This window comes from Manduca sexta, chromosome 19 (assembly GCF_014839805.1).
Source record: "Manduca sexta isolate Smith_Timp_Sample1 chromosome 19, JHU_Msex_v1.0, whole genome shotgun sequence".
In the NCBI taxonomy this organism is placed as follows: Eukaryota; Metazoa; Arthropoda; class Insecta; order Lepidoptera; family Sphingidae; genus Manduca; species Manduca sexta.
The window spans coordinates 6,469,282-6,482,222 of record NC_051133.1 but is presented as its reverse complement, the minus strand read 5'-3'; the positions used below and the strand labels follow the sequence as shown (position 1 = coordinate 6,482,222).

Below are 12,941 nucleotides of genomic sequence, written 5' to 3'. Positions count from 1 at the left end.
TTATACATCTAGAACCCAAACGTTCCACAATTACAACGTTGCCTATTTTGTTTACGGCGTGAATACGATGTAACTGACTTCATCAAATAAAATGAGAATTAAAATTAAATAGTTAAATAAAAAAAAACGGAGTGGTGCTTTTTCTCACAATATCAAAGTTGAGTAACAGTTCGAAACGCACTACTAAGGCCTAAAAATCTTGGCACCCATGCAATTACCACCTTCGGATACAAACTGCGTAATACATCAGACTTATTTCTTCAGCGTACTCCTATCTTTTACATAGATTATATATAAAATTACATGAAAGTTTGTTCGGCTTTGGGATCAAACTCAAGGCCACACAAGTAACAATGTTTAGCAAACGCGTCGCTAGTCATTCAGGTACAAAACATAAAAAAGTTTGCATATATTATATTACGACAAGATAATAATAAGGCAAACAATCTACTCGTGACGACTAACTGATAAATATAGGTAATGGTACAAGTTGTTACCCGCGGATCAGTTCACGTGAACTAGATAAATAATTTAAACGATAGCGAAACAACTCACGAAAATCTATTTACAATCCTACGAAAGGTTTGGGAAAGTTGTTATATCAAATTCATAAGTGTAGAAAAAAAATGGAACAAAAGAAAATAGCTAGAATCCTACGCCGGGGTATAGAGAAACATTCACCAAAGTTTCATCAAAAACCGATGAATTGTTCAGGCACGATTGTGCAACGAACATACAAATATTCTTTATTTATATACATGTAGAGCTATGTAACCATTCATTCAATTACCTTAGTATGTAACTTGGAGTGATGTGTGACTGACTGCTATGAGTTTTATAGTGTTATGACTTTCGTATCTTCCTTAAACATAGAATCGATTTTTTATATTATTTTATTTAAGTAATGATGTTACAACAACACATGATTATTTAAATTTATGTTCCTGATTACTTATTTTTACCTTTTTCAAATAATCAAGTGAATATTTAACTTCGCTAAGGTGTGAAACCAGTTTGTACTTTAGTTTAAGTGCTCATAGATCTATATTAATTAAATGCAATATTATTATTAGGTGAGTGAAGAAATGTAAGATCTTAATTGTTTATTTACAGATAAAATGTCAGGAGCAGATGCTTTAGAAGCAATTATTGGTAGTTTTGGTAAATACCAAGCATGGGTGGTATTTTTAGTCACAATAGCAAGATATCCAGTTGAATTTCAATTAAATAACGTTGTATTTATAATACCAGGCGTCGAATACATATGTTTAGATGAGAATGCATCTAACGGTACAAAGGTATGCCCATGTAGTAACCCAGAATACGATACAAGTGCTATAGTCAGTTCCGTAGTCACAGAATGGAATCTGATTTGCGACAGGACATCTCTAGCGAGTTTAGCTCAGTCCATGATGCAAATTGGTATATTGGGAGGCAGCCTTATTTTTGGACACATATCTGACAGGTATTATTTTATTTTTTTTTCTTTAATAATAGGCATGATAAATAGCTACCATATGTATACCATGTATCGTAAATACATTAAGGGCCCATTTCGTAAGTTTCAAGTAAATTTTATTTGAAAGTTCTCGTATTAGGTATATATCTAATGTAGAGTGTACTCATTTTATTACCCTTTATTTGGGAGTGTAGTTAAGAATGTGACTTTTGTATTTTGTCAGCTTAAACATTTATGTGAAGTTGTGAATCAGGCCGTTACTTAAGTATTTTCTGTCATATTTTCTCCTCTATAGGGCTGATAATTATCTACATGTATATTTGACTGCCTCGGTGGCGTAGTTGTAAGTGTACACGGTACAAGTACGACTGCCGCGCTGAGGGACTGGGTCCGAATCCCGGGTCGGGCCAAAATAATTGTGACTGGGTTTTTCCATCTTAAAAATTACTCAGTCGCAGCTCGGAGTCAGGAAGTGGGCGGTGTAATACCCTCGTGCCTCGGAAAGCACGTAAAGTCGTTGGTCCTGCGCCTGATCTCACTCCAGTCAGGTCGGATTGCCGTCTCACCGGACTATGAGAGTGAAGGAACACAGAATGCACCCGTGTATTGCGCACACACTTGTGCACTATAATATCTTCGCGTACCTGGCTGATCTCCGTTGAGATTGGCCGCCGTGGTCGAAATTCGGCTAGGAGGGATTCACATGTATAAGTTAATCAGTAATAATTTATGCCATTTTCAATCGCAAGACGGCTTATTTTATACGGCATTATTTTGCCTACTTAATAATTCTGATAAAAATTATATCTGCAATCGTAACATAGGTCATGAGGTTCTAATTTCGTCTATACTCGTATACTAAAATGGACTCAATGTTAAAATCAACAATCCCGGGTATGTGGATGAATCAAAATTTTATGTAAATCTTATTTAAAAAAAAACAGTAGCAAGCGGACCATGGGAATAATAAAAAGTTAAAGTGACATTATGTCACTGACAGGTCCAAACTGACTGACTAGCTATTCTCCTATTATGAATTTTGGAATGTCTGATTAACGATTATTGAAACAATCGAGAGTATTATATTACACGGACTATTTTATTTTCAGATATGGCCGCAAATTATCGTCATTACTGTCGCTACTACTCCAAGTTCTATTTGTTGCGATATCAGCTGTAATTACAGAGTTCTGGATGTTCCTTGTGTGTCGGTTCCTCATAGGTGTTACGGTTGGTGGAGTAATGCTCTGCTGTTATGTACTCATCATAGAGTACAGTGGAAAATCCTTCAGACCCTACCTTGTTGGTCTTTCCGAAGTGTCTTTCATCACTGGTTATATGGTACTTCCCTTGATAGCGTACTATGTAAGAGATTGGAGAAACCTTCAACTATGGACATCTCTGCCATGGATCTTTCTGATATCGTATTATTGGCTCTTACCCGAATCTCCAAGATGGCTTATATCAGTCGGTAGAAAGAAAGAAGCTGTTGAGCTTCTAGCATATATAGCCAAAAAGTATGTATCATCAATTTTTTATAGAAATTTACATTATTATGATTGAAATAAAATCATTTTTATTTTTGTTTTACAGGAATAATCGATCGGTAGATAACATTGAAGAGATCGTCGAAAAAATAGAGAATGAAAAGCCAGCATCTTATCCAGAATTATTTAAAACTCCAAAGATTAGAATGTATGCGTTCATTACGGCTCTCGTGTGGATGCTCTGCGCGCACACATTCTTTGGTATCAATCAATACATTGGCCGACTTCAAGGGAATCTCTATTTAAACGTTTTTCTTTCAGCAACATTTTTAATACCAGGAATATTTTTAGTTGTCCTCGCGACCTTATATCTCAAAAGAAAGATTAGTGTGACAATGAGTTTCTGTACTGCAGCAATATCACTGATCATAATTATTTTCATACCAAGCGAAATGACAACTGCTATATTAATATTTGCTATTATTGGTCAAATGGGTGGTTACACGACATTCGTCCAAGTTTACTTGTATTCCTCTGAAGTATTCCCTACCGTTATTAGAAACTCTGCAATGGGGTTTGCTTCAGTATTTGGGAGATTTGGTGGATTTATTGCACCGTTCGTTGTAAATATAGGCATAGAGTGGGTATCCCTTACAATATTTAGCGGATTAGCATTTTGTGCTGTTATTTTAGTGCAGTTCTTACCTGAAACGAAGGGTACGGTGCTAATTAATACTATTGAGGAGACCGAGCGAAGGGGTAATAAAACTGAGCCTCAGTTATCAGCCCAATAATTTGTATACAACGAGTATATTATAAAGCTAGTGATACGATATTAAAATATATAATCAGTTTGATATTTGGGTGACATGTATATGGCATCTAATATACTACGATTGCACGATCGCGGGTGAGGTCAGTCATAGCGTGCCACAATCATAAGACGTGTATAAAAACAATCTTATCTTTAGATATAATATGAATTAAAGGTGTTTTGGAAAATAAGTGTGGAAAGGAATTTGTTTGCTAGGTTGTTTGAATGTGAATTAATAAACAAAACATTTGAAAATATGATTTATCTTTAAGTTTTTTATTCGATTAATCTGTTTAAAAATATGACACAACTAATAGTGTTGGTTAAGTCGAAGTGGGCAGACATTGCCCATGGGTTGTTGTGTCAACATAGCATAATATTATTCTACCCAGGCGTTATAGAATAATTTTAGTTTCATATCCGTTTTTACTACATTTAATTATATCTAATCGCCAGAATTAGCAACGTGATCAAATTACTTTAGTAAGCTCAGTACGACCGAATAATATCTATCTGGTCACTTTCGTACTGTCTAGGCGATATGCAGTAAGCTTCGACAATATATGTATGAAGGACGTGGCTTATATGATCTTTCACTCTGTCAAATGACCATGCACATGTTCATAGAATGATATTAGTGTGTGTAAAACGGATCGATGGTGAAAATTTATTTGTGTGGGCCTGCATAGCATTATAATACTGTTTGTCTGTACCTATAGTACTTTTAATATAGTAGTGACACTAAATATGACAGATTATTTCGCATTAATTGGCGAATGACCCGTCCTTTCTAGGTGTTCTAAGGCAACAAATAAGTAAAATATCAAGCAGGATATCTGCGGTGGCTCGTAATTGGCGTATCTATTGTGTTAATTTCGTCCTATATCTGTTGATTATTGATAGCTGGGACGTGTGAACCACCTTAAAAAAAGAGCCATATACCTAGTATACTTGTCTGTTACGTTATACATATTATATTATGAATATATCTTTTTATGACATCACCGACAATTCTATGATCAGTTTAGATCAAAGACAATGAACAACTCGCTATAATAGTTTTTCACCGAACACCTAAGAATATGTAAATTAAATATTAAAATACAAAAGATAATAAATTATGATTTAATGACACGCTGTCGTGTAAAATTCGAACTCTAGCGACAATTTAAATCGTAAATGTGTACTTCCAAGACCAAAATGACAATGCATTTCTGTATGAACGCGGTAATATTATATACTAACTAGGTCTACATCAGAACTCTGGTTCTAGAAGAGAAAAATCAATAACTGATTCAGTTAGTAATGGCCTTACGGGCTGGCAAACTCGACAACCGGGCTTCGAGTTTCTCGCGTTTACAACGGCCACGAAAATAATATTTTTCTCCTTTTGGCAAATCGGTCAGAAAGCCTCGCATAGATGTAGATCTATCGATATCGATAGCTCTATGGGGTAGCGCCTAGAACCTCGTATTAATTAAAGACGTGACTGCTGCTCGGTACCCTCATCCAACGATACCTAGCACGTCTGTGAGACAGACGCTTAAACTACCTGCTTTTGCTGTTTAAGGTGTTGACGATTTAAATGTAGACCTATCATCATAAAGGCTAAGTTTTGCTGCATTTAAATAATTACGTTACCTAAACAGCTATCAAAAATGGTGGGACTTTTAGGTAATTACGTAAACAAAATAAAAGAAAACCAATATAGAAACGACTATTTACTAATACATTTTACAGCTACTTTTACAACGACAGGTATCAACTAGCAATATTAGAACTAACACGATTACTATTATTTACGTTTTTGGCATCATCGAGAATTCACAGAACATTAACAAATTTTAATACAATAATCATATATCGACTCTTACATTAAACTATATCTTTTTCTAATAGTTTATACTGAACATTTTGGAAACCTCCGAATTTCCATGTCACAAATACAAAAAGTAGAGTATGGTATACAACCCAGAATTGAAACAACACATTATTACAAATGGAATATGTAAACATAATGTCTATTATAGTCCAAAATATGAATCCTATCTTAGCCACCATCATAGATCTTGGAGTTCGATATAAAGGTGGTTTATTTGTTGACGGGTCCACAAAATTACCTGAAAAAAAATACGATTGTATTTTTTTATTCCAAAATTTTCTTACTAGCTGTCTACCCGGTGGTGTTTCTCATTGGCAATATAATAACATCCGTACAGTTAGATCAAGGGATTAACTCGTTTAAAATTAAGCTTGTTGATCTGCTAAAGCACTGACTCTGTGAATACTCTGTTATTTAGCACAAAAATATGGGTGTATATTAATTTCTCAAAAGATTTGTTACATCGACACATTATGCATACCAATATTTCAATATACCATTCCTTCAGACGTATAATTTTATTTGTTGGTTTGTGTACTTGAGAAGCCGCATACAAGGTTCCGCGCATGCCATTCTATTAGCAAATAAAGGTGTAGCGATGTAACCAATCATTTTAATTAACTTTTGTTGAAAAGGTTGCTTATGGTTTGAAATGTATATATTGACCTTAAAAACTTGTTTACTTAGTTCATAAGCCAATAAAATCTAAATAATTTAAGAGATCAATTAATGTAACTCCGAAAATTGTATTTTATTGTATCTGTCTCTGCTATTTAAAAAAAGGGTATTAAAGATCGACCATATTTTATAATAAATAATAAAGTAATTACTAAATTAATACGAGGTGTGTTCAAAAAGTATCGCGAATTTCGAATTTTCGCGGGTTACGTATATTCGAATTTCGATTTTTTATGGTGTTATGTAGGTACATATGTCTCTCACTTATGCTGACTGACTGACTTATAATATCCCAGGGGGATTACTTTGAAGGGGACAAAATAGATATTCACGAATAAATAAATAACTTTTGAAAATACACAAAATTCGCGATACTTTTTGAACACACTACGTATACTTTTTTTTATTAATTTTATTATCATTTTAGTGGTTTTGTCGCTAAGAATTAAGAACGCGTTGGTGATAAAGCTAATCTATCTGAAATTATGATTTGCCTTACAGACGGAAAAAGTGTGCTTGTAGTCAATATCTCACCCTCATTGTGGAACTTGCGCAAATTCATTTCCTTCTCTTGCCAACGATCATTCAGCCATCTTCTTGATGCGTCTTCTTCTATTGGTATTTGATTGATATTGTAACTGGAGAAACAACAAACAATTAGCATTATAAATTTTAAACAATAAGATATTTTATTCTAAAACGTATAAATATATTATTTGATAAATCTTATAAACTTGGGTTCAACGAGCATTAAATATTCAACCAAGTCTCGACTCAAACACTAAATAATGTGTACATGCCAATGAGTGTTTTAACTCTACGAAAATGTAAAAGTTATGAGCACTCAAATCAGGTTACATGTTATCCAAAAATGCTTAATTTTTCAAATAAATTTTAAATAAATATTTAGCATAGATTTGTTTTTTGTTGCAATGAAATGATGAGACGAACCCATGAATGGCAGCAATCACACAATCTAGACCTTTGAATTACTAAAACATAAAATGTTAATTTTCACAATCTCTAGTAATTACATTAGCTACAATATCCTTCAAACCGGAACAAAACTATGTATGTACTGGTGTTTGGCGGTTGAAATAGACATTGCGGTGGTACCTATCCAGATCGACCTTAGTACCTATATGAGATATTTTTTCTATAGAAATAGGAGGGAGAGTAGGAAAAAAAGAATTGCATCACAGACCATACCGTTTAACGTGGAAATAAACGTTCGAAGGTATGTTTCCTCGGAGCAAGTCAAGCTCGGTCTGTGCTGGGTTGTCATAAGCTATGGATACATCGTACACTGACGTCAGCCCAATCTCTCTAAGGCGAGCGCACAACACTACCCAGCCTGTGGTACGTGGGTGCAGGACAAAATCGTATTGCTGCAAGTATGATGAAAAGTTAAATATGATGCTATTACATAGAATGCAATAGACTTAATATCACATAAAAAACATACATTAGAAATATATCAAATATGGAACAATTTAACTTTGATTACTATCGTCTAAAATCAGTTTTAAATCTAGAGTGGAATTATATTGTAAATTCATAGGTTATAAAACATAAAACACGTCTCAGACGTTATGTACACGTGTGTACTCACAGGCAAGTTATGAGCAAGAGCGAACTTCGCGCTACGACGTTTATTATCCGCACTTAAATCGGTACCTTCAGGAAATAAAACAATTCTGCAGTCGTAATTAAGTTTCTTGTAATAATCTACAAATTGGCTCATATTTAACTGATCTTCTTGCCAGTTCCTCTTTACGTAAAGGAAATAATTTAACTGCATTATCCACCCTGAAATGTACATAAAAAGAGATTACTTATATAGAAAACAAAGTCCTTCACCGCGTCTGTCTGTCTGAACGCGATAAACTAAAAAATTATCAAACGGAATTCTAAGAAATTTGGTGTGGAGATAGTTTGAGATCCTGGCAAGAACGTGAGCTTTTGATCCCGGGAAAATATATAGCAAAACTTTTATTCCAGAATAACTGTAACAGACGGGCGAATCCGCGAGCAAAAACTTGCATGGTTATAAAATTTGAATGCCTCAAGACAATTTCAACCTCGACATTAACTTTTATTGTTTAACTTTAATCTTTTAACAAGGAAACAAGAATGCTGAGATTATTTGCAAACATGAAAAAATCATAATAAAAAATGGGATATAACCAACGTAATAAAATAAAACATAATATACATGGTACTAATCTTTGCAGTGATATCTTTTACCTATTGTCAGGGTAACATGCAAGTTACCTATTGTATCTTTTATCACGTGTCCTGCATTTTTACTGCAGTCGTAAAGTCATATTAATTGTAATATTTATAGTTTAATCACTTTAATTCATTTATGATATAATATTGATCATAAACATAAATACCAAGAAATTTTAAAGAAATAAGTATAAAATAATATCACTAATATATATGACCAAAATTGGTTACTTCGTTTAATTAAATTAATTTTCGTCAATGTTTAAAGTTAAAGTTTCACTGATTTTTATGTATTAGAAAATAAGTACGTTCTAACTTAACGGTAGAGCAAAAATTAAAGAAATCTGAAATTGCATGACGATTTACGGTTTCATAAAATATTTTCGTTTTGTTCTCATTTCATTGATTCATATACCAGTATAAGTAACATGTGAGAAGTTAAAATGTATAATTTGTAACTCACCCATAGCAGGAACGGTCTTTAATTCATCTTTTAAAACAAACTTAATTTTTGATTTCCCTCCTATATCTAGTATACTATTCGGGGTAGATTTATTTGCGTCTCTTGCATCTTCTTTACAAATACATATATCAGCTAAAGGATCCTGTGTTGCGTGGTACAATCCAATCCAAACATAGTTCCAATCTACTCTCGTTCGATGGTTCATCACAATTATTGTTTTCTCGTCAGCGTTTACGTAGTCGCCGAAATGATGGAGTTGGGTTGAGCATAAACATTGGAATAATGCCTACAAAATAAACATAAATTTCAATATTCAACAGAGACCTTTAATGTTTTTTTTCAACTTAGTGGACAGTTACTTACCACTGGATATAATTCCCAAAGAGCGAAAAGCGCGTCGACTACATTTCTATACAGTTTGTGATTAATAAACATGAGATACATAACAGGACAATATAGTACAAAAAAACCTGAAATTTAGACAATTAATTATAACCTTTAATATAACAAGTAATATATTAATCAAACACAAACATTTTGCTTCAATTTCGTAAAACATTCACAAACCAATGTGCACAGTGTACTGATTATTTGTCACATACCAGAAACTATAGTGTAATACCAGGCTAAGCAGAGCAGGAACCCTGCCGCCATGGCGGCGGCGACTCAAATCGAAGCCAGACACCAGAGAAGCCATGGAACTGCAGTGCCGCTTTAGATTAGAACCCTTACGTGACCTACTAAGCCTGGTTACGTGACACCTCATCCTAATAAATCGACGTATTTAATTTGCTTCCTATAATTGCATTTGTTTTCTCCCGAACATGTAGGAAGATACTTCCTGGATTTTATTCTGAGGATATAATTTGCAATTTTTACGTCGTACTTACTTACAGTAATAATGGGTTTAAAAAGTAAACAAAAACAATGATTGATGCAAATAACTATATAATATACTATAATACTTAAGTAGCACAGTTTAGCATAGACAATATTGCTATTTAATTTTGCAGTATTTTACTAGATTACTATGTAGTAGTAAGTGATATACAGAATATTAAATTGATTTTCAAATTACGAATTAAAAAATTACGCTTCTGGATAGATAAGTCTGATGAATTCAATTTCCAGTCATTGTAAATCTTCGTATAAAAGAAAGTTCTCTTGAAAATGTCTGACTTTTTAGTCTCTGTTCTTTACTGAAAGTTTCACCTTCTTCTATAGTCATCATTAATTCACAATCTTTTGTTTCTGGCAGCAAAAGACAAAACAAAGCTGCTAAGAGTGGTAAAACTCCAAAAGCGACCGGCGCACACCATTGTCCATAGGGCCTTAAATCTGCCACAAAAGGCGCAATCATGGCGCCTATCCGAGCCATCACCGAAGTGAAACCAACAGCAGCATTCCTTACTACCGTTGGGAACATTTCTGAACAATACAAATAGACAATAATAAATGTTATATAACAAAATAGTACTCCAAAGCATCCAAGAACTACGGATACTTTTCCTTCGGGTACAAATGCTATGATCAGTAAACTAATACTGCAAAGTATGTTTCCAATGACAACCATACTTTTTCGGGTCATGAACTTCATTAATGGAATGACAATAATACAGCTACATAAACATACTCCACCGCTGGCAATCACATTGATGAATATGTCTCCAGTCAAATGACTTATGTAGTGGGAGATCCCGTAGTAACAGTAACCGCTAACGAACCAAGTAAAGGACATTATTAATATATTTCTCCTCAGATTTGGGGCTCGGAATAAATCAAGCACGGTAGCTTTGTTTTGCCTTTTACTAAAATGTTCCATTTGATACAATTCTATTTTACGCTGTATTTCTTCAGTTGGTAAATTGTTGCTGCAGGAAGAATGTCTGGTATTATTTACCGTGAAAAATTTAATTATTTCTTTCTTATTTCTACACAACAATAAATGATACCTACATTTTTGCAATCTTTGTCGTCAATATAATTGCATCAAATGTTTTCCCTGTTGCTAATAACCATCTTGGTGTTTCGGGTAACACACAAATGTAAATTAGTAAAAAAATGCACGACAGTGATATTGCTAATTGAAAATACATGTAATCCCTTATAAAGTAACCAAATACGGCTAAAGTCATGTGACCAATAGTGAAAGGTACATGATAGAGAGCCGAAACGACATCTCTACTTTCGTTTCCGACGTATTCCATGACCATTACGAATCCAATAACCATGATGCCACCCACTGCGACGCCTAGAAACATTCTTATAATCGTGAAACTCCAAAAGTCAGGTAAGAACGAAGAAATGAGACCAGTGAATACTTCTAGTACTACTGCTATTATTAATGTTGGTTTCCTGCCATATCTGAAAATATACACAAATTAACTATTATAGGGAATGAGTCTGGCTCAGTGAATGTTAAATCAAACTTTTCTTACTTGTCTGAAGCAACTCCAAAAATAAAACTGCCCATGAGGACACCAAACTGGAATAACATTTGAGTCAAGTCTTTAAGCCAAATATTCTCACATATTAAATTCCATTCTGTTACTATAGTTTTGGTAAACACTGATAAGTCATAAATGGGATCGTCGCAACATGTTTCATTCCTGGGACATTGATAATGTGGTGGTGGTGCCAAAAATATGATTGCCATTTGATGATATGCTACGCCAAATTTGCTCATAAATATAAGGAAGCAAAGCCAATAGTGATATTTTCCAAAGTTTCCTATTAATTCATTTATTAATACCATCTTGGTTTAGAACAAAATAGAAGATATATTGAAATAGAAATGGTATTCGAATAAATGATCTTTAATCCAAATCATTAATTTAAAGTTTAGACCAACAATAGGTTAACGGACATTACACTAACGTCATTTATTGCTATATGAAAACGAGTAGGCTTCGGTAGTGTTATAGAGTATAATATTATATAGATTTCTGGTGAAGCACTTCTATCCGTAGTTAGCCATCTCACTGAAAGCATCAGATATAAAGTGTTATGTTTAATTTTAGGTGGGGCTATTATTAGTGACAGTTTCCATTCCAATAAACCTATATGTATAATTTTAAGCTCAATTTCGTTGTATAAAGATCGTCAAATTGTCATAACTATGATTTGAATGTAGGCACGTAGCATAGCTTGGATTTACACTGCATCAAATACCGAGTCAAGGGCAATACAGCTTTTTTTGCAAGTGAGCTACTTATCAAGGTTCTGTTGTTTTCCTTTACATTGTTTTGCATGAATTGCTTTCAACACCCGCTATCCAGGTCAACTCCATGAACGGGTAGGGATTTTCAATGTTATTTTGTGTATTTATTATGGCCAGGACCCTGTCCTGCCGCCGAAATTAACTACACACGGTACTAAAGCTGCAGATGTTATTTGGTGTTCATCGGACTGTACCAAAGATCTTTTAAGTTTAGCATAAATCAGCAAATATAGTAAGCGGGTCACTTGATTTTAAAGTCATATTCCATCTCCATAATCACCTACAATATCAAAACAATCATATATGTCCAGGAGGAAGAACGACATGCAACGAACAGGGAGAACAGAAAAGGTATTTACAATTCCAGAACATATATTGTATTTAATAACAGTACTGTTTATGCTCATAATATCCATAGTATCCTATGATAACTTATACTGCAAGGATAATATTGATTACAGTTTTAAACGCATCAATGCTCTGATACAGCGTTCTTGGAAGGAGTGCCCGTAGGTAAGATCAATTCATAAATGTGGTAATTAAAGTACCTATGAGATATGAGGGTGTTAGAAATTTACATATTAAGTAACCTGGTTCGAATTCAAATACTTGACTGATACGAGTTTATATTCGCTTCCTTTTACAGCAGAAAACGGAAATAAACTCGGCAAATCAAATATATGCTAGTTGTTACTCTACCTTGCTC

At 33.9% G+C, this 12,941-nt stretch overlaps 3 protein-coding genes across 4 annotated transcripts; 1 reads left to right on the top strand and 2 right to left on the bottom strand.

Moving 5' to 3' along the window:
* Window positions 1–808: 808 nt before the first annotated feature.
* LOC115445619 (organic cation transporter protein) lies at window positions 809–4,017 on the top strand. Of its 2 annotated transcripts, none has more exons than XM_030171958.2 (4): window positions 809–1,001; window positions 1,114–1,465; window positions 2,569–2,976; window positions 3,053–4,017. In XM_030171958.2, the coding sequence occupies exons 2-4, from the start codon at window positions 1,119–1,121 to the stop codon at window positions 3,738–3,740; spliced, it is 1,443 nt and encodes a 480-aa protein (XP_030027818.2). In that variant the 5' UTR covers window positions 809–1,001; window positions 1,114–1,118; the 3' UTR covers window positions 3,741–4,017. The 2 variants fall into 2 exon arrangements, with proteins under 2 accessions (XP_030027818.2, XP_037296201.1); XM_037440304.1 differs by lacking the exon at window positions 809–1,001 and having other exon boundaries at window positions 1,160–1,298; window positions 1,382–1,465.
* A 1,449-nt stretch (window positions 4,018–5,466) lies between these two features.
* LOC115445621 (lysocardiolipin acyltransferase 1) lies at window positions 5,467–9,908 on the bottom strand. Its single transcript, XM_030171960.2, has 7 exons — window positions 9,618–9,908; window positions 9,379–9,485; window positions 9,016–9,301; window positions 7,933–8,129; window positions 7,530–7,708; window positions 6,855–6,958; window positions 5,467–5,880 (listed from the first exon to the last, which is right to left on the bottom strand). Exons 1-7 carry the CDS (start codon window positions 9,667–9,669, stop codon window positions 5,636–5,638), a joined length of 1,170 nt encoding a protein of 389 aa, XP_030027820.2. The 5' UTR covers window positions 9,670–9,908; the 3' UTR covers window positions 5,467–5,635.
* A 38-nt stretch (window positions 9,909–9,946) lies between these two features.
* LOC115445620 (organic cation transporter protein-like) lies at window positions 9,947–12,511 on the bottom strand. The gene is made up of 3 exons (XM_030171959.2): window positions 11,454–12,511; window positions 10,972–11,379; window positions 9,947–10,886 (listed from the first exon to the last, which is right to left on the bottom strand). Exons 1-3 carry the CDS (start codon window positions 11,768–11,770, stop codon window positions 10,136–10,138), a joined length of 1,476 nt encoding a protein of 491 aa, XP_030027819.2. The 5' UTR covers window positions 11,771–12,511; the 3' UTR covers window positions 9,947–10,135.
* Between the last annotated feature and the right edge of the window lie 430 nt (window positions 12,512–12,941).